The sequence below is a fragment of the Onychostruthus taczanowskii genome, unplaced genomic scaffold (genome assembly GCF_017590055.1).
Source record: "Onychostruthus taczanowskii isolate IOZ18803 unplaced genomic scaffold, ASM1759005v1 scaffold1, whole genome shotgun sequence".
Classification (NCBI taxonomy): domain Eukaryota; kingdom Metazoa; phylum Chordata; class Aves; order Passeriformes; family Passeridae; genus Onychostruthus; species Onychostruthus taczanowskii.
The window spans coordinates 23470757-23498648 of NW_024496525.1; the positions used below are offsets into that span (position 1 = coordinate 23470757).

Sequence of the window (27892 nt, forward strand, 5' to 3'; positions counted from 1 at the left end):
TTAATGCTATTAAATTTGTAGAACTTTTCTGTACAGTTTTAGAATTAATGTTAAGTAAGTGTGGTTGGTATACTTACACTGTTAAAAAAATCCTGTTAGTTTTGGTTTACATTTTATATACCTTGGATGCCTTAAAGCAGTGCTCTGTATACACTAGTATTTGTAGTCCTAGTGTATCTCCTGTCCAAATTTGTTTTAAAAGTGTTGCAGATTCTTAATTAGCTCCTGTGCCAATTTTTTAAGTCTTAGGCTGCATGACAGCCAGTGGTTTTCACGGAGAAGATACAGATCTTTTAATCCACATCCTCTCATTTTTCAGAACAACTGGTTGTTTAAGTTTTGTTGGCATCTCCAGTTGTCTATGGAGTTCCCAGTCTATCAAAGTGCCATGAACTTTGAAACAAATTGGAGGTTAGCATAGAAACAGAATTGTGACTGTATCTCTGTACAGTTTAATGACCAGTGTTAAGTTCAGACTAAAGTGTTCTGATGGTCTGTTCTGCTGTCAGCTCCCTGAACCACTGAGAGCGCTATCATTGCATCTTGGTGTTTAGGTTAAATTATTTAACTACGCTTGTAGTTCAGTGATTTTAAAATTATTGAAGAAGATTTTGAAGATCATCCATTAGAACTATTCTTGCATTCTTTGGAGAAAGGCTTTATCTTGTCTATAAAAATATGTGGGGGGATTTTTCTCTAACTTTGGTTTTTGTTTCACATTTAGCTAAAATGAATGAATGCTCAGCTGTTGTCATTCCCAGATGTGGTCCAGCAAGTCCATTTAAAGGACACTTAAGTAATAAAAGTAATGGTAAGTAACATGTACTTTCATCAGAAGGTCACCTTGGTTCCTTTTATGAATTCATTGATTTTGTGCTTAAAATATTTTTCTTAAAACTTCTGCATCGAGCTTATTTGGAGAAGTTTAACAGTACTTATATTTAGTATGCATTACTGAAAATACTTTCAAGGAGTTAGTTTTGCCTTGACTGTACTGCTGGCTACAAATTGGTAGCAAGATGAACAAATATATAAACACGTCCGATCTCTGTTAGCTGTAATACACATCTATATATATATGTTTACCACATTAAAGAACCCCTGAGGTTAAACATGTTCCTTTCAAGCTAGTAGTTTACATAGGCTAGTGTGTGATTTTGTGCCATACTGACACCTCAGATACCTTTTTTTTCCAAAAGAACATAGAGTGAAGAACAGGAAGTTTCCATGTTAACATTTTCATAGTACAATTTCAGCTACTTTTGCAGCTATTTATTGAATTAATGGCTCATTTGGGATAGAAAAAGGAGACAGGATAATTTCACGTGATAGTGACTGGTAAAAAAAATACTGCCTTTGAGCAAAGAAGTTAAACAGTGTCTTAAAGTTTGTGACTTTGAATTGCAGTTAATAACTGTTTAAAATTGTCGTATTCTTTTACTTGCCTTTCTAATGTTCAAATGTATTTTAATCTTTCAGTTTTCTGCCTTGGCTCCGCTCGAAATCTAGCTAGCCAATACCTGATCAGAGATCACATGGTGGTTCATTATAACAGAATTCTTTCAGCCAAAGGTAAAAGTGTGCATGTATGAATGAACAGTCTCCCCCTAAATTTAGCTCAGTCTCTCAGAATAGGCTCATAAGAAAGAATGAACGGAATTGTAGGAAGTTTACTATTCTTCCTTTTTCTTACCACGTGTCACCTTTTTCTTAACACATGTCAGCAAGAAGATGTGGCTGCTACTTAATCATACTTTTGTATTATTGAGATGGGACATTTTGTATGAAAACATTTTCCTTAAATGTTACCAAAGATTGTACCTTAATTTTAGATCACTTTGTGCTGTATTGGCTTCATTCTGCTTTTGACGAAATAATGAATTATGAAATAATAGGCTGAACTGAAAGTCACAGTGATAGTTGTAACAGCAGACATACAGAAATTATCTTAGGAATGAAGGCAGAACATTTCTACTTAAACTCAGATCACAATGTCTTTTATTATTGTTATTTCAAAAACTTAATAATCTTTTGTTCATCTTGTAATGAATAGTAACAGCGAATTCTAAGGACTGTGAAAATTGCCCTGTGTAATTGCAACTGAGAAAATCATGTTACTGACAGAGTCCCTGCTCACAAATACAATGCTCACAATGTTATGTCTTGTGACATGCTCAGTATCCTCAGGTATGCAAGTAAATGCTATCAGAACAAAATGTACAGAAACCTTTTGAAAGGAGTCTTCATTTAAGTGATGATTCTTCCTTTAAATATGTGTTTTACCCAGAGAGCTTTATCCTGTGACCGTATTAATGACAACCTAATACTTTAGGTACACAGTAACAGCATGTTTTAAAATAAAGAATTAAATTAGTCTTTGTTTTGTGTTCGTTTATTACTACATTTTTCTAGCTATCACGTATACTAAGTAAATATTGAATTGCTCACATTTGGTGTTTTTCTTATTTTCAGCAGCTGTAGACTGTTCATTGCCCAAAAGTAGGTTGGCCAGCATAAAACGTAAGTATTTGTTATATGTTGATTCTGCAAATGCTTCTGTAAAACTTACTTAGCAAAAGAGCCAGCAAAGAGTAACAATAGCATATAACCCTTAACTGAGCATTCATGTGTCTGCTTCTTTATTCAGCTTTCACATCCTTCTTCAGCTACTTGTAGATACATTGAATCTGCATCAAATGGAATGCTGGAGAGATGGATCTGGGCTGTCAGGAATTAGTTATGCTTATCAGGACAGTTCATTTGTCAATGGCAGAAGTGTCTCGACTGCAAGAGATAGGATAATCTTAAGTATATGCTACAAATGCATAGACAAAATGCTGGACCTTTTTTAACAAAAGCCTTTGAGGATTTCTCTCACTGCTCAATGTGTACATGTAACTGATATTTTTTTTCTGACCTGCATTACTTTATATGCTGTTCCATCTGATTGAGATTCCTTTACAAACAGTTACGAAACTCTGTCATTTAGGCTGAAAGTTTTGCAGTTATCAAAGAGGTAATTCCATGGGAAACATCTACTTTCAAATTCATCATTTTTGGTCTCACTGACTTCTCGGTATTTAAAGTTAAGATTACCCAGGCATATCTTGTTCAGTTTCTGCACTGTTCTTATAAATTCAAGGTTTTTGTAATGAAATTTAAAATTATTTCAATTTTATTTCATACCTAGAATTAGAGTGACTGCATTTTTCCCTGCTGTTCTATGCATTGTTCATCAAGAAATACAGATTTCTGTACTGTAATGACCTTGCAACCAAGTGTGACATGTTCAGGTGTTGAGCTCAGTGCAAGGTATCATTTGTAGAGTCTTTGGTAAACCACTGGAGAATCATTTTTCTTTCTCTGTTATTTTGTGAAACATTACATGGATATGACAGCTGATAGCTCAGACAGTAAGAATGTTGCAAATATGCTGAGAAAGAAAAGCAATGGAAAAGGGGTTTTAGAATACTTTCAAAATAATTTCTTCTTTCTTGCTCAAGATGAGACTCGTGATTTATCCTGGCACAATTTTAGCTTCAAGGTAGTTGAATATCAGCAGTATCCCTAGTGTCACTGAGGATGAGGGGTTTGCACCTTTATTCTCACGGTAGTTCACTGTGAGTAGTTCTCTCAGTAGCATGTCATTGTTTCAACTGAAGCATATTGTTACTATTATTACTTTTTTCTTTTTGTGTTCTTTGTGTAGTTATTGCATTCCAAATAAACTTTCTATTCCCCCTCTATTTCAAAATTTGGGCAAAGGGGTAAATTTAGTTTAAAATTATAAGATTTATTAATAGCATAGAGTTACAAAACAGAATTCCTGCAGATAGTGTTAAAAAATACCTCCTGAAAATGTGCTTCATCTACTGCTAGAATAGCAGGTGAGTATTTCCCTTTGGGGTTGTTGCCATGAATCAGTCATTAGTGTTTAAGAATTAAACATGATACTGTAGTTGGCATTCTCCCTGGCCAACTGAATGTGTTCTGTCCTTAAAGTGGATTTAGTTTCCACTGTTCTTTTCCTGGTATCTTAGCTGGCAGCAAAGCAGGCAAGGTGCCATGCCCCTGGGCTAGCAGTGAGCATGTTCCTGTGTATTAGATCAGGCTTACTGACTTAAAATAGTTGTTAGAATGTGAAGCTTCTTGAAATGTGAAACTTCTATGTTCAGAATTAGTCCAAGCATGTTGATTGATACCAGTGGCCATTAGAAGTCTGTGGTTGTGAAACTTGTGCCAGAAAACTTGACAAAGGCTATGCCAAGTAAGACAGCTGCTGCTACACATGCCTGGTTTCTAACAGTACTAACTTTTGAACCCATATGTTTAGAGGTTTTTCCACAAGGCATATTGATAGTACAGCTTGAACTCAGTGATTAGTGTGCTTAGGAATGCAGGTCTCTTTGATACCGGGGCAGGGGGACAAGAAGAAGGAAAACAAATATTCTGAGAAATTATTGACCATAGATCTATTCTAGCCTGGTGGAACTTGGATTCTTGGAGGGAGGGCAGTGAGAGACGGAGAGGCAGCAATTCAGACTGATAGTAATGTTGGTTTTCTACCCTTTAAATGGGTTAAGTTCTAGCAAAAATATCAAGAAATACATATTGTTATATAATTCTGTATTAAAATCTTAATTTTTCCCATGAACACATATATCTGTTTACACTTTACATTATGAAAAAGCAGAGATCTATGAAAAACTGTTTTACCTGTTTTATTGTTACTGCCATTTTACAGGATGTTTTCACAAAATCACCCTATCTTTTTTTTTTCTGTTAAATCTTGTCCTGTAAGTACAAGTATGTACTTCTGAAAATGAAAATTATAAGCAACTAAAAAAAGCTCTTTAAATTCAAACACTCAGGTAATTCTAATGCCTGTATTATGTCTTTGAAAGGTGCTCTAATATATTTATCAAGTCTGAAATTTGGTGAGCAGGAAAACTTCTAGAAAAAAATCTTTATGAATCTGTACTTTTGACTGTAGTGATTTGTTATTTTTTCCCCCAGAAGTTATTTACTGTAGTTTCTTCTATAATAAAAGGTGTTGGGGTTTTTATGAGGTAATTAATTTCAGATATGTATATCAAAAATACATTTTTCACAACTTCTAGTTGTGAGAAGGCTTTAGGTCGTGTAGACTGATATCATGAGTTAAGCAAACCAAAAGTTCCATCCAGTTGTTCTAATATGGAACTTAACAGCCATATGGAATGTGATAAATAAAGCACATAAACAAGAAAAGCCTGCAGTCTTGACTTGTAAAGGTCAAGAAATAGAGAAAACATAACTTCCTTTTGTAGATGTTTCAGTACTTATTCATCATTATTACTGAAAATGTGTTCCTGATCTTTAATCTAATTTACCCAGCTTTACCATCTGTCTGCTGGTGGGGAGTACTGTTGTTTTTTACAATGGTCCATCATTACTCAGGATTACAAAATAGCCATAGCATGCCAGAGAACAAGAATAAGATTATACATTCCACTTATTTTCAGTGTTATCTCAGTACAGTGTGTCTAAATTGTCCTTGGGGAATGCCCCAGTGGTGCCTTGAAAACAAAATCACTGTCAAAGGGCCACTAGAAGCCCGCTGGACCCCTCTCTAGGGTGCACAAATGGAGGGTTACCTGGGCAGGCTTAGATGTTTCCTTCAGGGCTGGTGCAGCGTCCCACAGGTTGTGTGCAGTCACTGCTGGCAGGCTCCTGTGTTCTTCTTAAGGCTGACAGAAGTATGTAGGAGATGTCTGCTGATGAGGAGCCCATAGGAGCATCAGAGGTGGATGGGTTTGGGATAATCCAGTGCTTCTAGCCTCTTCTGAAATGCGCTTGAAGGGTTCATGTCTCACTGTTAGGCTTTATTTCCCAGTCTTAGCAATGACCAGATTTCACCATTAGTAGCTTTGCCAAGTAGTATCAGATTTCTGAAGTACATATGCTCTTATAGCTGTTACTTTCTGTTTGATACAAGCAAGGCTTTCCTATCAAGCCCATAATAAATACTTTGTCACTCTTTTTTATGGTGATTCCTCCCTTGTTTGATGAAACAGTGCTACTGATAGTGGATGTAAAGGACTGCAAAATCATCTCTTAGAGTTATGAAAATTAAAACTTCTTTGTTAAGGAATTCAGATTTAGACTTATAAGGAATCTAAACTTCATAGCTAATGGCAAAATTCAGTTTTCATTTGATGTGATCTCACCCCACGTGCTTAAATCATGGTGTACTGGAAATTCATGTAGAGCTAGGAAACTGATAGTAAAAATACTTAGAGAAGGAAGGGCTTGCTTACAGAAATAATATCACCAACTGATACAATGGACAGTTTAGTTATTGTCACTAGGCACTTCAAGCTCAGCCAAGATGATGTTTGTATGATTTATCTAAAAAAGAATTCAAAAGGGAAACAATAACTCCAAGTGTGTTATTGCAAAAATAGCTTATATAAAAACACAGTAGAGAAATTCTGTGTTGGGTAATTCCTTTGTGATATATTGTTTTGTAAGCTGAACTCAATTTAAATCTAACTTTGTATTTCATTGTTGCCATCAACTATTTACATCAAAAATTAAATAACTTTAACTGCAAGCTGTTTTGTGATGTGATAAATTTAGCAATTGGAAATTCAGAGCAAAGGACAACCGCTGGCATTCCAGATCATACTGTCCTTCTAAGTGCAGCGCTTTTAAACTGACTAGGACTGTGATATATATGGTTAGTTAGTTTCTTCCAGATTTATGACATTTGTTTTTTAACTTTAAGCATGTCTTGAAATGCTGCTGCAGTTCAGCCTCACAGCAAAAATAATTAAGCCTATAGAGGAAGTATTCTAAAAGGGAGATAAAGTGATATGATCTCTGCTTTGAAGTGTGGTGTACTCTGGGAAGAGTAGGCTAAAGTGAAAGATTGATCAGTGTCTTACAGGTATCTCTTTATGAGGGGTGCTACAGTTTAACATCTGAAATTCAGTCTTTCTTATGCTTCCTTTCACTGACAACAAAATTAAGAGAATGGATTCATGGAGTGGATGCAATAAGGTATGGCATCTATGTTCAGACTGAATTTGTCTGATCTACAGAATCACTAAATCGTTTATATTCTAATACTTTTTCTCTTACTATACTATGAATCTGTGGGGTTTTGAGCACAGTAATTAATGCGATAATCTCTAAAGCTCTAATAAGACTTTTAAAGGGACTCATTATTTGGATTTATAAACTGTATTATTTTATTGCTACACATTTTGTTTTCCCCTTTTAAAAAGATGAAAAGTAACCCAGTGGTGTTCTTTTTTTCTACATTTATTTGTCACAAGATATTTACTATTATGTACTTTTCCCATATTTAACTCTGCATATGTGACATGTTCCTGGAGCCAATATTCAAATAAAAGCTACTTGCAGTGAAACTGTTTTAACTATCTGTTAACGAATGCAGTTTATGTTTACTCCCCACTAGTCTATGACAGTAAGCCAAGGGCACTTCTTTCAGATTTAGTTTATGGACCTCACTGAAAGCTAAAGAAGCTTTATATCTGTAATGGATTTGAAGCAGAAGATACCTTAAACAATGAGCAATGTTTTAAATTAAAAACTAAATCTCTCTTCTGAAATTGGATGTCTCTTGATGCTGGTCTCTTTCTTTCTGTGTTTAATATATTCACACTGCAACACAAGTAGTTGTGTATGACAGCCTTAAGTATCTTCAGCTCCTCTCAGTTGTAGTAGTGAAATTACTGCCTCAGAGTTCCAGGCAAGTTTTCTATCTGGCTGAAGTCAAAGCATGAGACTGGATTCTCCAGTCTTTGCATGGGTAGAGGACGTGAAGTAAGGAGAGGTAGGGCAGCGTGCCTATTTCTGCATTTATGTGTGTTACTTGCTGACTGCCCCAGAGCTATTCTAACTTGCCTCCAGCTGTTAACATCTACATTAACTCTTTTTAGAAGGATTTTTCTATCTCTTACTTTGCTGGTTTCAAAATTCCTAGCTCTTACCACAGATCTAGCCTGAAAATTCCTGATTTGGCAATAAAATTTTTACATTACTGGAGTTTTCTGACATTCTGTTTTGCATGTCTGTGCTGCCTTTCAGTACACATGAGTGACTTTATGGCTTTTGGAGCACACTTAATGGATTAGCTGAGCTAAGCTCACTGTATGACTGGTGTGAGACAAGGACTCCACATTTCCCATGCAGGTGATGGTACTCCCAGTGGGTCATTCTGATATCCTGAGATAGCCTTAGCTGGAATCCTTACTGTTCTTTATTTTCGGGCATAAGCCATGCTTTGGGTGAAAAGTCACAGCACCAGTCCTGGAAGAGGTTTTTTAACAGCTTTGAATGCCAGTTGAAAAGGCATGCATGTATGTCAAATTTCAGAGTTTCTCCTTTATAAAGAGCAGAATAAGGACAACATGGGAATTCTGTTTTGCAGTAATATTCACACTGCTTTGCACTTTGCCCAGACACTCCTGTTAAGCCTAGTGTGCAGGTGGAACATGCAGTAAAATGTTAAAGCTTTTATTGTCTTAGGCAAACCCACTTCTCACCTAAGCACCTGAGTGTAAGGAACTTGCTGATTCAGACACCTACTTGTCCTTCCCCATACTTCTGTATGTATTGCATTTTTGCTTTGTAGGGCTCTCATTCACCCATTGTTTCTCTAGATATTTGTTCAATTAGCCATCAGCATTTTTCCTGAGCAGTAGGCAAGATGTGAGTTTTTATGGCCTCCATGGATGTGCACACACAGACATGCTGTATTGGCCCAGAATAAGTAATTATTTATCTCAAACATATGAAATGTCTAACCTGTAACTAATTTTTGAGTGCTTCTCTGTAACTGTTAAGACAAACACAATTAGAAATAATAGTGATTTAGAACAGACACAGTAACTCAGTATAAAAAGAAAAACATTCCGTTTTAATTATTTAATGGTATGGTATATTTTATCATTCTGTTAAAATGTATATTTTTAATTCAGAGTTGTATAATGTAGCAGTTGTTAACTTCAGCTAATTTTTTCTCATCTCATATTGGAAGTACTCTAATAGCGTATGATGGATAAATCAGCAGCCATAAAATACATTACTCTATATTTTACATATCAATTGTAAGAATTAAAAGAAAGAGAAAGAGGGATTTTCCTGAGCAATAAGAGCAAAGATTTCACATGTGAAAGATTAAATTCCATCTTGAAAGGGGACTAAAATGTTTAAATCCAATGAGTACACTTACATAAGTATTTCCTGGAGATTAATATGTATGTAGGGTACACAGATGAATGCATTTTAAAGGTTGATTAAACATCCTCAGATTGCTATAGGTCTCAGCTGTGTAGAAGAGTATACCACACCAATCCCTGAAGTTTTTTACATTTCCATGCATTAAATATAGTAGTGCATGTGCAAACTGGGGTCTCCCAGAGTATGATATAAATATATTATGAAACCAGAGAAGAAATCCTCAAATGCCTTTGTGTGTCTCTATCAAGCAAATTATTCGCATACTTGGATATGTATTAAGTGAATGAGAAAATTTCATTTGGTATACAGACTTCAAAAGTGTGTTTGCTTATTTTTTCCCTATTTGGGAATGAAATTAGTAACCTTTTCATCAGCCTCATTTTGATTTTTCAACTTTGCAAATTTTGAGTGTTTTGTCCAGTTCTGGGCCCCTCACTTCAAGGAAAACATCGAGGTGCTGGAGTGCATCCAAACAAAGGCAACAAGGCTGGTGAGGGGTCTGGAGCACAAGTCCTGTGAGGAGTGTGTGAGAGAGCTGGGGGTGCTTAGCCTGGAGAAAAGGAGGCTCAGGAGAAACCTTGTCACTCTCTACAATTGCCTGAAAGGAGGTTGTAGCCAGATGATGGTCAGCCTCTTCTGCCAGGCAACCAGCAACAGGACAAGAGGACACAGTCTTAAGCCATGACAGGGGAGATTTAGGTTGGACATCAGGAAGAATTTCTACATGGAAAGGGTTGTCAGGCATAGGAATGGCTGCCCAGGAAGGGGGTGGAGTCACCACCTCTGGAAGTGTTTAAGAAACAACTCGATGTGGCACTTGGTGCTGTGATTCACTTGATGAGGTGGTGGTTGGTCAAAGGTTGGACTTGCTCTTGGAGGTTTTCTCTAACTTAAATGATTTTGTGTTTCATCTGTGAAACCTGGCTGCTCACAATCTGCATAAAACTTCGGACTGTATTGTGTGAGATTTAAGTGACTGATGCAAACTTGTACACAGAAAATTTACCCATCTTTTGGGTGACTTCATGTGATGACATAGATACCCGATTCAACTTTTTGCACTGCAGGTGAGGTCTTGGACTGCAGACCAGTGTGGACTGATGAAAATGCCCCACTCTTATCTGACAGTAGCCCTCTCAGAGCTAGCCTTCGTTTTTTTGTGTTCTTGACAAAAATTTGCTTGTTCTGCCCTGGATTCTGTATTTAGGAAATTCCATGCTGTAAGTGTGGATTTTTTTTTACATGTCAGATTTGCTAACCATAAACACAGGGGTTTTTGTGAAATACTGGTTGAGAGTACAGTCTAGCTGTAAAAAAACTGATAGAAAGTTTGTAACTTTTTGAGCAAAATGCTCTGTTAGCAATACTGGTCTTGGAAGTCCTGTATGCTGGTGTTTGTTGTGAGGTAAGAAAATTTCAGGAAAGTTAAGGCACAGCTTCAGCTACAAGTATACTCTATTAATTATTTTTTCTAAGAGTAGACATAAATTTTATAACTGCTGTGTGTTGGAAGTGGAATGTATCTCAATAGTCTGACTTCACTGAGCAATTGGAAACCACTACAATGTAGTGGTTTCCAAATCACTTAGGGAAACAAAGAATATTTCAGTTTGGATCTGACCAACTTTGTCTCTTCCCTAAGTTGCTGACCAGCAAAGAAGAGAGAAACTGAAAAAGAAGATAGCCAGAGGTGGACAGAAGATAAGTTTGTGTGAAACTGTCTCTCCATCCTGTCCAAGAGACAGTGGAAGGCTGCTGCCATCCTCTTTTAGAAAGGTATGTATTTTAATTCTGTTTAGTAGATACTGTCATATACTCCCCTCCCATAATAACAGCTGATCAGTGCTGTGTAGCAGTGAGGGCTGGCATCTTTCAAGCAGCAGAAAGCTGACAAAGGTCTTCCTGGCATGTGCCCAACACTGAATGCATATCTTGACCTTCTGACAAAGATGTCAGGTATCTGGATGAAGAGTGCTTGCAGTAAATACAAGCTCTAATTACCCTTAAATTCTCCTGCTTTCACCTCAGCTGAAATTCCTGTCCTCTGTCACTCCAGAGCTTTGTACCATTTCGTAAGGCAGAGCTCTGTTACCTCTACCCTTCTAAGCAGAAGAACCAGGAATCTTCCATTTTTTTTCATAATAAAGAGTCCTAGTTGATAATACATTTTTATCTAACAATATACGAAATCAGTTGCATTTCTTGAAAGCAGAAATAATGCTTGGACTAAAATATACCATTCTGCACATATATATTCTGCTTATATGCATAGGCTCACTTAGTTTGGCTGGCATTTCATCAGGATATGTGGTGTGTATTTCTAACTAAAAAATAAATACATAAATAGCCAAATAAATTACATTCTTGTTCATCACTGTAAATGAATAATTGCAGCTTAAAACAGAGTAATGATTTAACTCTGTGATTCTAACAGCATAAGCTTCACACATTGTTTAAATATCAGTAAAGCTAGAGGACATTTCCAAGTAGTACAGCAAACACTGTCAGTTTCTTTCTGTGTGACTGATTTTTGTAGCAGGCAGCCTGAGTGTGACCTTATTGCAGTGCAGAGAAATAATGCTTTGAAATTCAATACATGGCTCCTAGTTATGGATGAAAGCATAGGCATGAATAAGAAAAGGGAGAAAATGTGATATTTAAAATCTAAATTTTATTTTTTATTAATACCATTTTTGTCCTTTCATGTTATTTTTTTCAAACTTGGGGCAGGCAAAGTTCCTTAAATTGTTTCATTGCAAAACCAAGTAACATGTGTCTCTAATTACTACATGAATTACCAGCTTTAAAATGAAAGGATGCACTATAACAAAGTGCGGCTTTTTTCCTTTGTTTTTCAAAATAAGATTTTCTAAAATTCTGCCTGAATTGAGCTGGCCGTCAGTAAAAGCTCTGATTTGAACAAGACTTGGTATTTTATATCTCGTGTCCAAGTAATCCTATTAACAGGCATTTCTGGCTGCTAATGAATTTTTTTAAATAAATTAATCCATGCCAAAAGTCAGTTGAAGGAAGGCTGCTTCATAGGAGGTTAAATTTTCTCTTTGAACCCTTTGAAATGTGCTATTGCCTTAACCTTTCAAGATCCCTTTCAGCTTGTTTTTTGAGATTCATTTTTTTTTCCTGAAGAATGAAGGTTGTGACCATCTGCTTGTGCATATGAAATATAGATTGGGAAACACCATTAACTGGTTCTAGTCTCTTATTAATTTTGTATGCAACACACATGTGGCTGCTTGAAATGCCTACTGAAATGCTTTATATTTAAAGATTTTTTACACTCTTATGATACCAGCAGTCTGAACATGTATTGTGCTTAAGTTAGTTCTGTCATAATGGAAGATGTCAGTGACTAAACAAAGCAGAAGAACCTTCTGGGCATCAAAGAAAGTTGTTTTCATTAGGAATATTCAGATTTGCTTTCAGGCCTCATAGCAACAATCACCTCTTGTGCTGGTTGTTTGAATTAGTGCACAGTCAGTAATACCCTTCTAATAACATCACAGTATTTGATAAAAGCAGGAACTACTACAGTAAAGAATTGACTCCCACACACACATGTACAAAATGAAAGAGTGTACCAGGACCATAGTTTTGAAAAATAGTGATACCAGGATACAAACTGAATATATTTATGGAAGGCCCAATTTGTTCACGTATTTTTTCTCTAAAGGCAGCTTGTCACTTCCTATAGGAAAGTTTTGCTCAGAAGGCCCAATTTGTTCACGTATTTGTATGAATTTTCTCTAAAGGCAGCTTGTCACTTCCTATAGGAAAGTTTTGCTCTGTCCAGACAGCAGAGAGCAGGTGCTCAGCTGACTTAGAGCAATATTTAAATGGCTTTCTCAAGTTTAAAGAATCATACATTCATTTATTGCAAATTTTTAGCTTCTGTATCCTGACAGTGCAGTTCATAAAGCATCTCTTTGATCTCATTTTATAATGGTAGATGAACTATTCTATTGGAAGAAATTTTCATACAAGAACAACTTAATTTCAAGATTAAACTAATCTTACTGTAATTTCAGTGACCCCAGTGAGAGCTGCCTTGGACCTTTTATGTGAAAAAGTATTTAGCAACCTTTCTTTTCAAAGTTTGGTTTTTATAAGGCAGCTGATACTTTAGTGGCTTTTGAGCTGGAAAACTAAACTTCTTGTAGAAATTAAAAGTAACTTATAGAGAAATCTGGATTCTTTCTCTGTGTTACTACTTTTGCCCGTCAGATGACAGCAGTATGCTTTGATCTCTTTTTACTGAATTTTCTTTTCCACAGAGTCCATGAAAATTCAGAGGTCCTCTCTCTACATGCTTGCTGCAAAGTACTGTTCAGTTTACCTCAGTTTTGTGACTAATAAAATTGAAGCATAAATACATGCTTTATAAAACTTTTTTAAGGAGCTGCTGAAATGTATCATTGAATAGATTTGTATCTTTCAAAACAGATTATATTTGGTTGAATTAACAGAATAGAAACATATATTGATAAGCAAGATAAAAGTCAAGATTTTTTTACTCCAAATTACATTAATTATTGTTCTTGATAGTTCTAATAGCAAAAGTTCAGATACTATAATGGATTTTTTTATTTTATTTGAAGAATATAACTAAATGTATTTTAATAAGTGTGCTATTAGTTGGCACGTTTTTGTCTTTTTTTGTTTCCTACTTAAACATCTGATGTTTTTTATAGGAAACAGCGGAAAGTGAGCATGCTTACTTACAGTTTATTTGCAACACAGGACAATTTTCTGGAAGTTCAAAAGAGACAAATTGCAGACAAACAGCATTCTCTGACACTCCTTAAAATCTTCTAAAATCTTTTGAAGTAACATAATTCCTGGTTAATGATATTGTTTCTTTGTCTACTTGGAGTGCACTTCTCCCTGTTTGAGTAGTAAAGTTTTGCCTCAGGATAAGAGCTTTGAAAGACATTATTTTCTCAGTATTTGAATGAGTACATCTCACAGCTGACACAGATGCAGCTTTGGGTTGCAGTTTTTCTCTATTCACTAGCGAGGTGCTTGGTCTGTTCTACTTAGGAAATATTTGAGAAGGAGGAGAAGATAAATGCCCTAAGCTTCCTCATATATAAGGAGTGCTTAAATTTAGGATATTGCCATGTCAACCTTGTGCCTTTGTCTTGTTTTGTATCAATTCAACTGCTTCTGAGGAACAGAGCATGTCATTTTCGTGAGGTGTAGATAAATAATCGGCTAATATAACTTCATATATTTCCTTAGTAATTATTTTGCTTAATGCAGGGAACCAGTCCTCATGCTCACAAATGCTTCTACAATACAATTTATATTGCAGCTCAATGAACTGCTTTAGTCACTGAGAGTAAAGCATTCACAAGAATTAAGCTGTGAAGGGTATGGAATTAGCTTTTATCTATATAGGTGGATGCTGAAACTTTCCAGTCTTGTCTGTTTTCTATAGTGCTGAGCTACCACTGCAACTACTTTATATGCAAACAATCACACTGGTAAGCCTCATTATTCTGCTTGCTAACACAGGCATTTGTTTGGCATTGTAACTGCATGTTATCAGTTCAGCATTTAATTATGCTGTAGTAGTAAAATAACAGTTGACTCACATGAGACACCATCAAGAAGAGCTTATTTTGCCTCAGCTAAGTAAAAGAAAATTTCTTTGCGTTAGGTACCAGCAACTCTGGCTATTTTGGGGTACTGGAATAGTTTAGATAGATCTTACTGATATGAGAGAAAATTGTTACGAAGGAAATATGTGTTATGATGGCAGTGTGATCTGTGACTTAATTTTCACAATTAAATACCTGCATTTTTTAATATTCCTGTAAATAGCATTTACTGCATGCTACAAAATGTATATTCATCATAATTGAGCTTTAATTTAAAATACTGTGTTTGAAAGGAAAAAGAATGAAATAGTATAGATTCTAAGCAATAACATTAGCAGTGTTATGACAAACTGGAGCATTTATACAGTAAGAGTCTATTGCTAAGAATTTTTAAAAACACCTTTTTTAGGGTTGAATGTTAGAATAGAAAATCTGTGTATATTTACAAGCTGTACTACCAGTTATATAGGTTGGTGTACTACACTATATCTTACTGGTTTGCTAGTAATATATTACTATCTTACACTATCTATTTGTAGGTTAGAATGTCATGAATTTTCAATAAATGTATAAAGATTTCCAGTTTTGGTCATTGGGGTTTTTTTTCTCTCCATGCCCACCTCAGTGGGAGACTTCAGAAGTCTCAGGACAAGTATTGGTTATCTTGCAGAATCCCCACAGACACTTTATTTTACAGTGGTTTTGTGACTTTTGTTGGCATTCAGTCCATTGTCACTTCCTGGTGGGGAAAAATCACACATCCAGCCTTCAATCCACATCTTAATCAGCTGATTATTTTCAAACAGTTAAGTGTTCTTGAGGATTTTCTCAAGGTTTCTGTTGTGCTCAGGCAATGAAGCCCCATTGGAAATGCACTGGATCTGTGTTTCACTCTTACTCTCTCAAAGTAGTTTCCACATAGCTTAATTATGAGATCAGGATAGGCTACTTGGTGAATCTGTGAATCTTCTCAACTGGCATTATGTTTGTATGTCATTAATAAATGAATGTCACGGTATAAGTCATACCATACTGCATCCACTCTTTTTCAGGCTTCCCATAGGGTACATGTTCCTTCAGTAACTTCAGTAATGTAATGCTTCTGCTTAATAATTTTTACTTGTTTGATAGAAGTATGATACAAATGAATGAAACACATAGGGAAACCATCTTCTTTGTCTTCCTTTTGTCAGTGCAGAGTTTATGCTCTGTGCTGGTGTCTCCTTGTCTTCCTGTTCCTTTTCAGGTGGTGGAGGTACATGGATAAGTTAATTTCTATGTCTGCCTATCTGAACTAAACTTCAAGTTTGTTAAGAACCTCAAATGGCCTTAGAAATTTAATTTTCTTCTTGGGAAACACCTCTACTTGTATACATTCTCTTAAAAATCTTAAAACACTTTGTTGCTGATGGTGTGGACCTATATCAACTGCCCTAGTGTTAGGAAAGTATGATAGTAATTTTAGAAAGTTAGCTGTTGGTTTTGAATTGGGTATGGAAACAGCTGTTGTTTTGCCTTGCTGATTGCAAAGTACAGCAGTGAGATTTTCCAGAATAACACTATCCTCAGCTTGTTTCCCTCACTGCTGCACTGTAAACCCTGTCTTTGGGAGTTGTGGTGCTGGATAGTTAGAGTACACACAGTGGGAGCCATCTCTTCTGCATCACACAGTTGTTGAATTTCGTAGTTACGTGTGTGGATGCAATAAATTGGTTTATTCAAAATTTTATTTGCTGATAGTCTTCTGGTTTAATCTTCCAGTTTTGCAGTATGCCTGCCCATGGAGACTGTCAAAAGTCATACATAATTTTCACTGATTGACAGAATATTCAGGTGGGTGACTGTATCCTAGGTAGGAAAAGAACATACAACAGCTGTTTTCATAAGGTGCTTCAGACACATTGTAGAGCAAAATTACGAGGGTGCATACCCTGTCCAGGTATCTTTGGTTTGATAGTGCAAATTTTTCACAACTCTATGACTGAAATAAAATTTCTATTTAATTGTTCTTTCTAATTTAACAAAACAAACAAAAAACTCCCAAACCAGCCAAAAACTCCACCTTAAACTATCACCTGAATTTAGTTGTGTTTCTGTCTTATTTGTCTTTGCCACAGTGTCATAATACAATTCTGGAATAATGTTGAATTTTTAAGCTTGGTATAATTATGGATATGTGTGCCTTAGCTTGCCCAGGTGGTATGAAAAGAGCATATCCAAATAAAACAATCTGCCTCAATGGAATGATTTCTTGACTTCTAAAAATTTACTGATTAAACTCTTGCTTTGATGTAGCCATCAATATTCTGTAACAGAGCACCAATGTTTTGCTACTGAAGTAAACCATTTCCTTATTACTCTCTCATTTCCAGTGACTAGGTTTTAAAATCTGTTAGCACTGAGACTGCTGTGAAACCAGTTTGATTTTACAAAAATTGAAAGTTTTTACTTAGAAAATACCTCCAAATTGGTAACTCCCAGTTACCAGCTGGGTAGCTCCTAGTAATTGCTGGGAGTACCATCATAAGCAAAGCAGGTAACTTGCAAAGCAATCAAATATTGTTTTATTTTTTTCCTAGAGTCTCTTGGAAGCAGAAGACAGTGTCTCACCCTCTACTGGGCAGGCACAGTACTTATCAAGTGAACCATCTCCTTATGGCAAGGATTGCTTGGTTCACTCCAGTCCAGTGAAATGCACCAGGAAATGTTCTCGGCATGCAGCCGGGGCATCCTACTCAAGTGTCTGTGTGTCAAGAGCAGCATGCAAACACTCTGCACTCCCACGCAGTCACTCCATCGAGAGCTTCGTGAGCGTTGACTGTTCCCAGAGGTGCCAAGGAAACCACCTCGGAGCCAGCGGCGGGGATCTTCTGGAGAGGCACTCTGAATGCTTCACTAAGAGCCGCAAACCTTTCACTCCGCGCACCTTAATATCAAATGCTAAACCTTTCCTGTCAGAGTACAGGTTTTACACTCCTGCTCGAAGGAAGAAGAAAAATCGCCGCAAGCAGTGTGTGGAAGCTCAAACACAGACTGATATGACCAGGTACAGAGATTGAAGCTTTATTTTGAAGGTCTGGAATATAGATGTTATCATAACAGTATCTTCATAAAAGCAAGATGTTTTGCTCTCATTACATTTGTACAAAACCTGAATAATTATACTGATGCCTTACTAGAATTTACAACTAGAATAATTATTCTAAATACACCTTAGCAAAAGCTAGAAAATAATGTGATTTTCCTATTGCCCCTGTAGTCTCTTACTTTCCAGTCTGTCAGTTAATACGTCATGCAAACAACTTTTTTAACTCTTGAATGCAGCTCTTCATTGGTTTTTCTATCACTTGAATTCAAATACCTTTGGATATACCCCATATAAAATATTGTAAACAAAATTAATATCCTTCTCTTGCATTGAACTTCTTAGCAAGTTGGACAGTTCCGATTTAGTTTTGTTTCTACTGATACTACCTTGTAAAGAGAAATCTTTTCCCTTTTGTGTCCTCCATGCCTGCATCTCCAACTCCAGTTTTGTCATAGAATAAGTAAGGGATTTCCTAAGGCTGGAATTATGATAGCCTTGGCTCTGTATTGCAACTGTTGATTTTCTGGCTGTGGGTGGTTTATTTTCCTCATGCACTTTTAATTTTAGGATCATCTCCATTCTTAATTCTGAACAATTATATCGAATAATTCAGTTACCCCCTTGTAATATGCATCTAAATAGTTAATTTGAATCACCTGTCTGGCAGAAATTTTCTGAACTGTTTGGTACTGCATTCTGTGGAGGCTGATGGGACCTTTCCACAGTGGCACTGTTATTCTCATCCTGCATTTTTTGAAAGTAGTCTACTTGGGAATCTAATACCTCTCTAAATTTTATAGCTTTCCATCTGCAGACAAAGTGCATGTGAGAAAAGTCACGGGTGAAAAGCAGAAGGTCCAATCAAAGGTAATAATGCATTTGCTAGTCATTTGGGTACTCTTCCAACCACCATCACTGTAGGGTAATACACTTCATCACTGCCAACAGCAGTGAGCAGCTGATTTAAGTGTTCTTTCTATTGCCATGAGTTAGTTACATAGAGGAGGGAGAATTTCAGAACACTGGGTGGATACTATAAGAAAAAATGCTGGGGCACATGAAGAGATCTCTTTAATTTTATTTTTTTAAATTTTATAAGTGCACTATCAAATATCTGCTAAGGCCACAGATAATTGGTATATGACTTTCCAGCTGAAGGTGTGCCGTTTGTCTGTTTACCCAGAGTTTCTGAGAAAGGATACGAAATTTCTAGGGCTGCTTAATCACAGAGAGTTATTAGATTCATTTTAATGGTGAAATTTGCTATGTATTTGCACTGATAATAAAGATTTTTGTTTCTGTGTTGTAGGCTGAAGATAAAAGATATGCTTTGGATGAGCCTGAGAGAGGAGTAGATGGGTTTCAACACTCCAGCCTAAGGTGCCTGATTTACAGCAGGAGAGAATATTGGAAATATTCCTTTCTGTACAGCTGGTCCTTAGGCCATAAGTCTTCACTAGCATTTCTCTTTATGTCTTCTTCTCACAGAACTTTTATTGGGTTTTTTTATATCAATGAACTTTCCCAACTTCAAAATTCATTATTTTCTTGTGATAAGTTCCACCGGGAAGCCAATTACGAAAGAGCGCTCTGAAATATAAGAGTATTTTTGTCAGAATTGACTGATGAGGCACTAATACAGATGTTAGTTCTGTACATCTGAGCTCACAGACTATATGGTATTATAACTAAATACTGCTTTGCGGGAGCATTTCCCACATCTTTTTCTGAAAACTTAGTGCTGGGATAGCTGCAATACAAGAACAGTGTTGGAAATCAGGCCAGAGCCCAAGGGCTCCGAGCTGATTCTCCTCATTGCTGACCTAAGTGTCACGCATGACTCGCTGATTTGCTCTCTGGCCTTTTCATACAAAGGCATTTTTATCTGAGGAAAAAAAATGTACTCTGAGTTAAAAAAGCATTCTTATGGCTAACAGAGACTGAATAGCATCTGAAGTAGCACCAAGGTCTTCTGAGCACTGCATCAGGTGAGGTGGTGTAATACTGTTGTGCCTCAGTCTTTCAGGTTTCAGTGCCAGCAGAGGATTTTGCTACTGGAGCAGGGTTTAGGGGTGTTATGGTGGGTTTTTTTGTGAAAGGAAATCATATAATGGCACTCCATGGCTCCAGAAGAAAATTACTTGCAAGGTAGTATTAAATGGGTTTAGAATGTTGTTCTTTTTCTTGCCTTCTGATTAGAGAGACATCCTGGTGTCCTCAGAAGTCCTCTCCAAAGAGAACTGTCGATGCTGAGTAAGTATGCTTTTGAACCATTTTTCTTCTCATTTACAACATCAAATTAGAAGGTATTCCTCTAAACTGATGAACTTGAAAAATAAAATACTTTAAAAATTTTATGTGAATCAAAAAACAAAATTCATTTTAACTTCAGAAGATTGTACAGTGCCTATAGTTTGTTTCCATTTCTTTTTAGGTCTGTAATCTCTGAAGCAAATATTGGCAAATGAAGCACCAAATTGAAGGGCATTCTTACCACATTTCTGCACTGAAATGTGATGAAAATTAGAAGAGTTTTGTGTTATATTCAGAAACACTACTAAAGCTTCATCAAGTGGCCTTGGAAAAGTTATTTAATTCTTTGTGATTTAGGACAGGCTTGTGTATGCCTAACTTAAGGCTTATAATAGAGGTCTCAAATATGAGCTGTAGGTAACTTTCTTAACTATAGAGGAAACCAAAATTATAATATTTAGGCACAATAAGAAATTTTATGTAATGAAAATTGTGCAAGATGTATTCCATTTTTACTTTCTGTTTATTAAGACTGGGGAATGACTCAATAGAGTTTGATTGGATGCTTTGGGAGACTTAGAAAGATGCTATGAAAGAGAAACAGCACTGAAATATTTTCTTTTGGGGTTTTCTTTCCTGTTGTCTTTCAAGCAGAACTCCAGACATTTTGAGAGTGTCCAATTTAGAGTAATTGGCATCAACAACTCTTTTGGAAGTACTAAAATAGAGATAAGAGGTGAAAGTCACATCTCATACTAACAAGATTTGATCCATCAAGGAGATATGTTGAAATGAGTGTATGCTGCCAAATAAGGAGTTAAATCCTTTTCAGCTTCCATTTAGGACCAGCAATTTTCAGCTGCAGTCAGATTCTCTAGAAGCTCCTTTAGAAGCCTATACCCAGAGCATCAAACTGCAATTGTTCACTTTTTTCCCTGTTAGCTCCCCTTTCTTGAGTGCAGTGCAGGTTCTGAACTCTTGCGAAGATTCACTGATTCTCTCACTTGGGATCTCTGTGCTAATTTTTACCACGGCAGAAAGTCAGCATAAAGAAAAAGCACCATGACCACCTTTCTAACAGTCTCCAATTTTGCAGTTTTTCATTATCCAGATTGAACAAAAGGCTTCGCTTGTTGTGATAGCCTTTCCTTTTATGAAACATAACTGCTGATACAAGAACTACAAAATCTTCTTAATGGCCTTTCCAGTGAAGTTGATTAAACCTACTAAAATATGTCTCATGTGTTTCTATGGTAAAGCATTTAACATTGGGATTTCTATTCTCCCTGCAGAGAAGAGGAGCTTTTGTATTTAACTTTCATTGAAGATGTAACAAATGAAATTCTTAGACTTGGCTTATTTTCTAACAGGTGGGTTACAGTTGTTTTCAATTTTGTAATGCTATGTCAGAAACCCATGGACTCCATAAGTAAGGGAAGTAGTGATTAGTTATAATTTCTTTATACATATATATACACAGTTAGCCTTTGCTTTTGTTTTGGTTCCTCTTCTTTTTTGCTTTATGTAACAAATGGGAACGAGGAAATACCTTTGGGTCATCGACTTTGATCTGCTGCTATGTACCATGAGATAAAAGCTTCTGTTAAAAACTGACCTGGAACCCTAGGTGGAAAAATACTAAGAACTCATTTTAGTCTGCAACATCTGTTTTGCTAAATAAACTGAGTTACTAATCTTTTACACAACAGGTCCTTTGTCCCCCTTCTGTCTTTCCTGTTTCAGTATGAATTCGGTCTTCACCATGGGTTGCAAGGGTTACATTTTCTTGCAGATAAAAGTTCACCTTCTGCTAAATCAGAATCTTTTTTCAATATGATACTGGTTCTTTCTAATAAAGGACTCTCAATTTATGCAAAAAAAATTGCAGTATTTCTGTACATATACAGAATATATATACAGAATGTTAAACCATTTTTGAAATTCTGCATTCAAGGCAGTCTAATTTCATAAAATTCTGATCTTGCTTTGGGTTGATAATGTTCCAGCTGTTTTTGCTATTCTATGTGCTCTTATTTTTTTCTTCTTATGTCAAGGCTGTCAGTAAGAATACTAAATACACCAAGTAAAAAAAATAAATCTTCAAGAAATTTTGAGAGCAGTCTACCTCTGACTCTTTTACAGTTATTTTTTCTTCCACTAGAACCCTTCTTACGGTTTGTGTTTTTTAATAATTTCTCATGTAAGCTAGGTTAAATTCACTTGACTTTCTAGCATTCTGTTCCAGTGACTGTACTTTAGTTGTCACAGAACAATTTCTTTACAGAATTTTTTCTCATTCAGCCTAAGAAATGGAAGAGAGCTCTCTGGACTGAGGACTTTGCTCTGGATTTTTTTACTGAAGCTGGATTTTATTCTTTCTCTTTACTTGTTCTTGTGTATAGCAGCCAGCCACTATGGTGCATCCAAGAGATTTTGGGTGCTTCAGCATGCCAGCAGAATCACCACTGGATTGCAGCACATAGGCACACCAGGTCAAACACACACATAGTCGTACTACAAGTCACCCCACAATTGCCCAAAGCCAAGTCTGCCTGGTGAGCATGTGTCCAGTGGGTTGCTGACTACAAGTAGCCCTCTTTGTGACAGAATGGAATTGAAACAGTCTTAGATGTGCCATTCAGCTAAGAAATGGAAATAAAAACATACAGTCATGAGGTTATTTACATCTGGTAAAAGTTGTTTTTCCTCCTGTGAAATAATCTGATTTTTTATTTATAGGGTTCTGGATCAACTGTTTGAGTGCTATATAGAAGAAAATAAGAACCGCCTTGATGAGGTATGTGCTGCCCTTACAGTAGTCTCTGCATATGGTCACATTTCCAAAGAGCAGGGCAAATGCATGGGTATACTGGAGGGTAAAGGCCATCAGAATTCTCAGAATACTCAGTGGGGAGCCTCTCTCTCTCCATAAATGAGATCTGCTCACTCATGTATTGGGAGTCACAGGTACAGTGACAAAGAATGGACAACACTCCATTCAGTTTGGTGACACTCTGTGTTTCATTTAGTCGCTTGATTGCAAGCAGCTTCCCTTTCCTTCTGTCAGAGGTAAGCCCTGTCTGAGCAGAGCTCAGATGCCATGGGGGCTGGAGAAGTGTCACCCTTTTCCTCCTTTACCCCTTAGGGCAAAATGCGCCAGATGTTGGATGTGCTGAAATCAGACCTTGGCTGCGGCCAGGACAGCAACACAGAGTTCATCCAGGCGGGTCAGGAAGCCTCAGGCCCACGGGATCTGCAGGAGTGTGATACAACAGAAGAGCTCAAGTTTACCAGTAAAGGTCACAGGCTGAAGAAAGCTGCAAAAAATGAAGAATTCCTTGAGACCATGGACTTGTCTTTAAAGAAACCAAACAAATGTGAATCACTGCCCCGGAGCAAAAGGTCAAGGGAGACAAGGGGCAAGAAGGACTTCCCAGAAGATACCACAGAAATTATGGGTGCTGGGACAGAGTCTGATTTCTGTGGTGTGGAATTTGATGAACACCCAGACACTTCACCCACCTGTGAGGCAGCTTTTTTTGCTTGTGACAGTGATTTGGAAGTCAATAAGCAACTTGATGAACTTGAGGAAAACTTTCAAGAGGCCCTTCACATTTCACGTAACTATTCATAACTGTAACCAAAACTTACCAGTTAAACAGGGATAGAGTTCCTTCTGTGGTGAGCTGCCATTCGTCAACCAGTAGTGAATTGTTAGGTTTATTTTCAGTTATTTCTGTTTAAATACTGCTAAGGTCTCTGTAGCAGGATACTATTAATTGGATATTAATCTCTATGTAAATTAGATCTTAAAGGATAAAGGATCAGTTATCAGAAGAATTTTTGTATTTTGCCCATAACTGTATAACTCGAAACAAACTTGAGAATATTAAAACTAGATTTATATTTTTAGAGCTATAATAATAAGTTATGAAATATTTATTGATTTAAATAAATTAATTGATAGCGCAGTTGTGGTCCTGCTATAAAGATCTGAGATGTTGTAGTCTGCAAGAATTCAACAACTTAACTAAAACTTAACATCAAACGATGTCCTCTTCCAGAATGGACAAACAGTTCCCTAGTGTACTAAGTTACCCCTAGCAGAAGCTCACAAATGAAAAATTAAACTTCTATAGTGTACTATGTTACCCCTAGCAGAAGCTCACAAATTAAAAATTAAACTATTTCACAAGAAGAAAATCCAAATTTTAACAGATCTATGTAGATTAATGACTGCAGTTTTTTACTTAGAGTTCTTAACTTAATGAGACTGCTAAGTTCAATTTCTTGCACTGATGATAGCCATGGCATAGCATTCTGCATCAGGCTTTGGTTTTGGAAAAGGATTGAATTGCTTACTGTTTGATGACTAGGACATCAAACGGTGTAGAAGAAGACACATGAGGCACCTTGTACAGCAAATGTAAAAGAGGTGGTGTATTTTCTGGTTTAAGTTAAATTTAAGTTAGTACATGCATTGTACAAAATCAACCCAAGTTGATTTGGGTTATTGTTTAATCAGGGTACAGCTATTGCCTGACATTGCTGTTGCTGCAGAATGAGCTCAACAGGTTCTGAGGAAATGCTGGCAAGTTACATTGTCCTGCTGTAGGTGAGGAACTAGAAGTCTTAGGAACCTGGATAAAGCCTGTCCTCTGATATCTCCTTGGGTTAGTTTCTAACCCTCTTCCTCCAAGGAGAAGCCCAAGTTGTACCAGTTCTTACATAACAACTGCCAGCACCTGCCTCCCCTGTGCCTCGTGAGCATCAACCAAAGTCTGTGACTCCATCAGCCAGATAGCCCATTGCAGCTTAAAGGAGCTCCAATAGACACAGACCACTGCTTCACTTAGGAAGCATAAACTTTTAGACAGAAAGGAAGCGTCAAAAAACAGCTAGAGGAAGCCAGTCAGAGAAAAATGTGTCTGGCACAATCATAGCACTGCAGTGCAGAACACAGTTCCCACTTTCCTGGGTACCTTGTCCACAATAATAAATTGCACTTGTTGACAATGACAGGAGACAGAGTTTATTTTAGCCAGGTACATGTGGCTGGGCAGATGGGCACCAGCCTTTCATCTGCCATACTCAGCTGATTGCTTGTAAGTCTGGCCAGCAGCATGAGTGCTCTGGCTCACTGAAAAGCAGGTGAGATATTGTAGAGGACTTCTACATCCCCCCATCAGAGCCTGTCTTGTTGAAAAGATGTGACCACCTGGCTGAGTCAGTACAGTGCAGGGAGGGTTTGTGCTCAGTCACAAGTGATCACAGACTTTCTCCCATCCTCAAGGAAACTTCTGTATTCCTTACCCCAGAGAGGTGAACAGAAAGCATGCCCTAGGAAACTTGGTTTTATTTTACAAAGAATTCTGACACACAGGGACTGGTTTGAAAACTAAAGAGCCTGGTTTGATGCATACAAGTATAAAGCCTCTGCTCCTCAGACAGGACTTCACCCACTCTTGTGACCCTCCACTCCAAGTTCTCCATTCTGGTCAATAATCAGAATTTAGGGGTTTTTTCCCCTACCTATCTCTACACTTACGACTTACACATTGTAAAAAATGTCACTCAGCAAACTTTGGCTTCTTGTCAACATGAGTCTGATTAAAGATTAATAAGAATTTCACCTTCAAATTCTGTAAATGCAAAAGTTCTGTAAGAAAACACCATAGCAGTGAACCCCACAGAAAGGCACAAGTAATGACATACCCATTTCCTGTAATACAAGTAACACAAAAATAAATAAAAACAGTTTCTTGACCATATTTCCTGTTGATGAACTGTCTCAACATCAATGACTTTTTTTTCTGGGTAAATGCAACTTAAAAGAGGAAATAAATTGATTAAAACAGACCTTTCACAAAGAAAGCACCTGTCTGCCTGAACTGTAAGTGTGAATGTTTAATGGATCCACAGTGAAATGTCTGTTTAAGAACTGGAAACTGGAGCAGTCAGTCCAGTCCAAAGAACTGGCTTCTGTTATTGTAGAGGCACTCCTATCAGATAGTAGGGAAAAAACATTCTAGTTAATGTTACCTATATAAAATCAGTTTATCTGCAGATCCAAGAGCAAATTCAGGCTGCCTTGGATTTGACTTTCCTCTATTCACATTTACTTTTAAGGTGGTGCTCAAAACTTAAGTTGTTTAAAGACCTTGATGTGCAAGCATGACCCACATCACTGATAAGATTAATCAACACTGCAAGGTTTGGGGATTTTTTCTGAAGGTTTTAGTTGATTGGGTTTGAATTTTTTTCTCTCGTCACCTTTTACTTTGCGTTATATTCGGGTCTTGGCACAAGCAGTAGCAGAACAAGGCAGTCACAGACCATTACATATCTGAATCCTTCAGACGTAACAAACTTAGGAGCAGTCAGCAGCAGTGATCTGCGATGTAAAGACCTTTTTCTGCCCAGATTCATGCGGGCCATGAGTACATACATCATAACATCAATTTTTTTTCGAACAGAAACAGACAAAAGCCTGCTAGTGTTACTTTGCTCTAACAAAATGGCCTCTTACCTTTAAAGCTACAGTTTTGTCATTGCTGCTCTTTTTTTCAAAGGTAGGATTCTGTTTGTTTACAAAGCAAAGTGGGGCTTTTGGTCATTTCAAGTAAAGATTAACGGGATCAAAGAAAAAAGGTGCTTACATGTCTTACAGCTGACCAGAAAACAACCAGTTTCAAGCTGTCCTTTTATCCTTGTTCCACCCAGTGTCTAAAGCTTCTACAGAATTTTCATTTAGGCTTAGCTGCAGAATGACTTCACAATTTTGTTTATCTGCATTTCTGTATACTTTATCATTTATAGCTATGCAAGAGTAGTTGTAAGAATGATGCAGCTCAACTGACAGCATTTCATTATTCAAGTACAAATGGCTCCATCAGACAATGGGGAAAAAAGGGCTACTAGTTTCCTCAGCAGTGTTTTATGCAATGTTTATGAGTAAGAGAACTAGAACATCAGCATAAATAAAAATTAGGCCCAGGAGTTTCATTTGTAGCCCCTAAGGCAGGCTGTTCCAATGTGGTGACAGCACAGTTTCTAACCAACAAGATGTTCTAATAATGTCCTTTAGTGCACAACTACTGTTCCTGTGTTTGAGTACCTGGGAGAGGGTGCAACCCCAGGCCACAGCCTGGAAGAAGTAGAAATAGCAATAGAGATGAATGTTAAAGAGAATACAGGAAGAAAGGACTGGCAAAAGGGAAATTGTTACTGATTCCATCTTTTAAAGTGAGACCTATTATTGGCTAGAGCACAGGTGCAGTGTGGACATTTACATGCCACTTGTTAACACTGGCCTTCAAATGTATTTTACCTTTCTATGTATACCTAATGCATGATACCACCTTTGTATCATAGCACTTGTATTTGTGACCTAAAAATTTATGCAAAGGTGAAAAAAATACAGAATTGGAACTCAAGGCCTACTTCAGAAAGCTATGGGAAATTCCAGTATCCCACTTTAATTTTTGACCACCAAGGCAGGAGCATACAGGCATACAAGACCTAAGCAAGTGCAGCTGTGTGATGTCTCCAAAGCCGTCATTTTTTCTCTGGCACTTCCCAAGCACTTACCCTGCTGTTCTCAAGAGCTGACACCTGGTGTGTACAGAGATTACAAGGAACAGAACAGCAACAGTGGTTTTAACAAAAATCATTTCTC

At 37.0% G+C, this 27892-nt stretch overlaps 1 protein-coding gene across 1 annotated transcript; it reads left to right on the forward strand.

Moving 5' to 3' along the window:
• Positions 1-728: 728 nt before the first annotated feature.
• On the forward strand, positions 729-25985 carry SPATA7 (spermatogenesis associated 7). Its single transcript, XM_041402159.1, has 11 exons — positions 729-811; positions 1480-1572; positions 2473-2520; positions 10895-11028; positions 17453-17919; positions 18762-18828; positions 19271-19341; positions 20161-20214; positions 21507-21584; positions 22954-23011; positions 23360-25985. The coding sequence occupies exons 1-11, from the start codon at positions 730-732 to the stop codon at positions 23846-23848; spliced, it is 1641 nt and encodes a 546-aa protein (XP_041258093.1). The 5' UTR covers position 729; the 3' UTR covers positions 23849-25985.
• The last annotated feature ends 1907 nt before the right edge of the window (positions 25986-27892 follow it).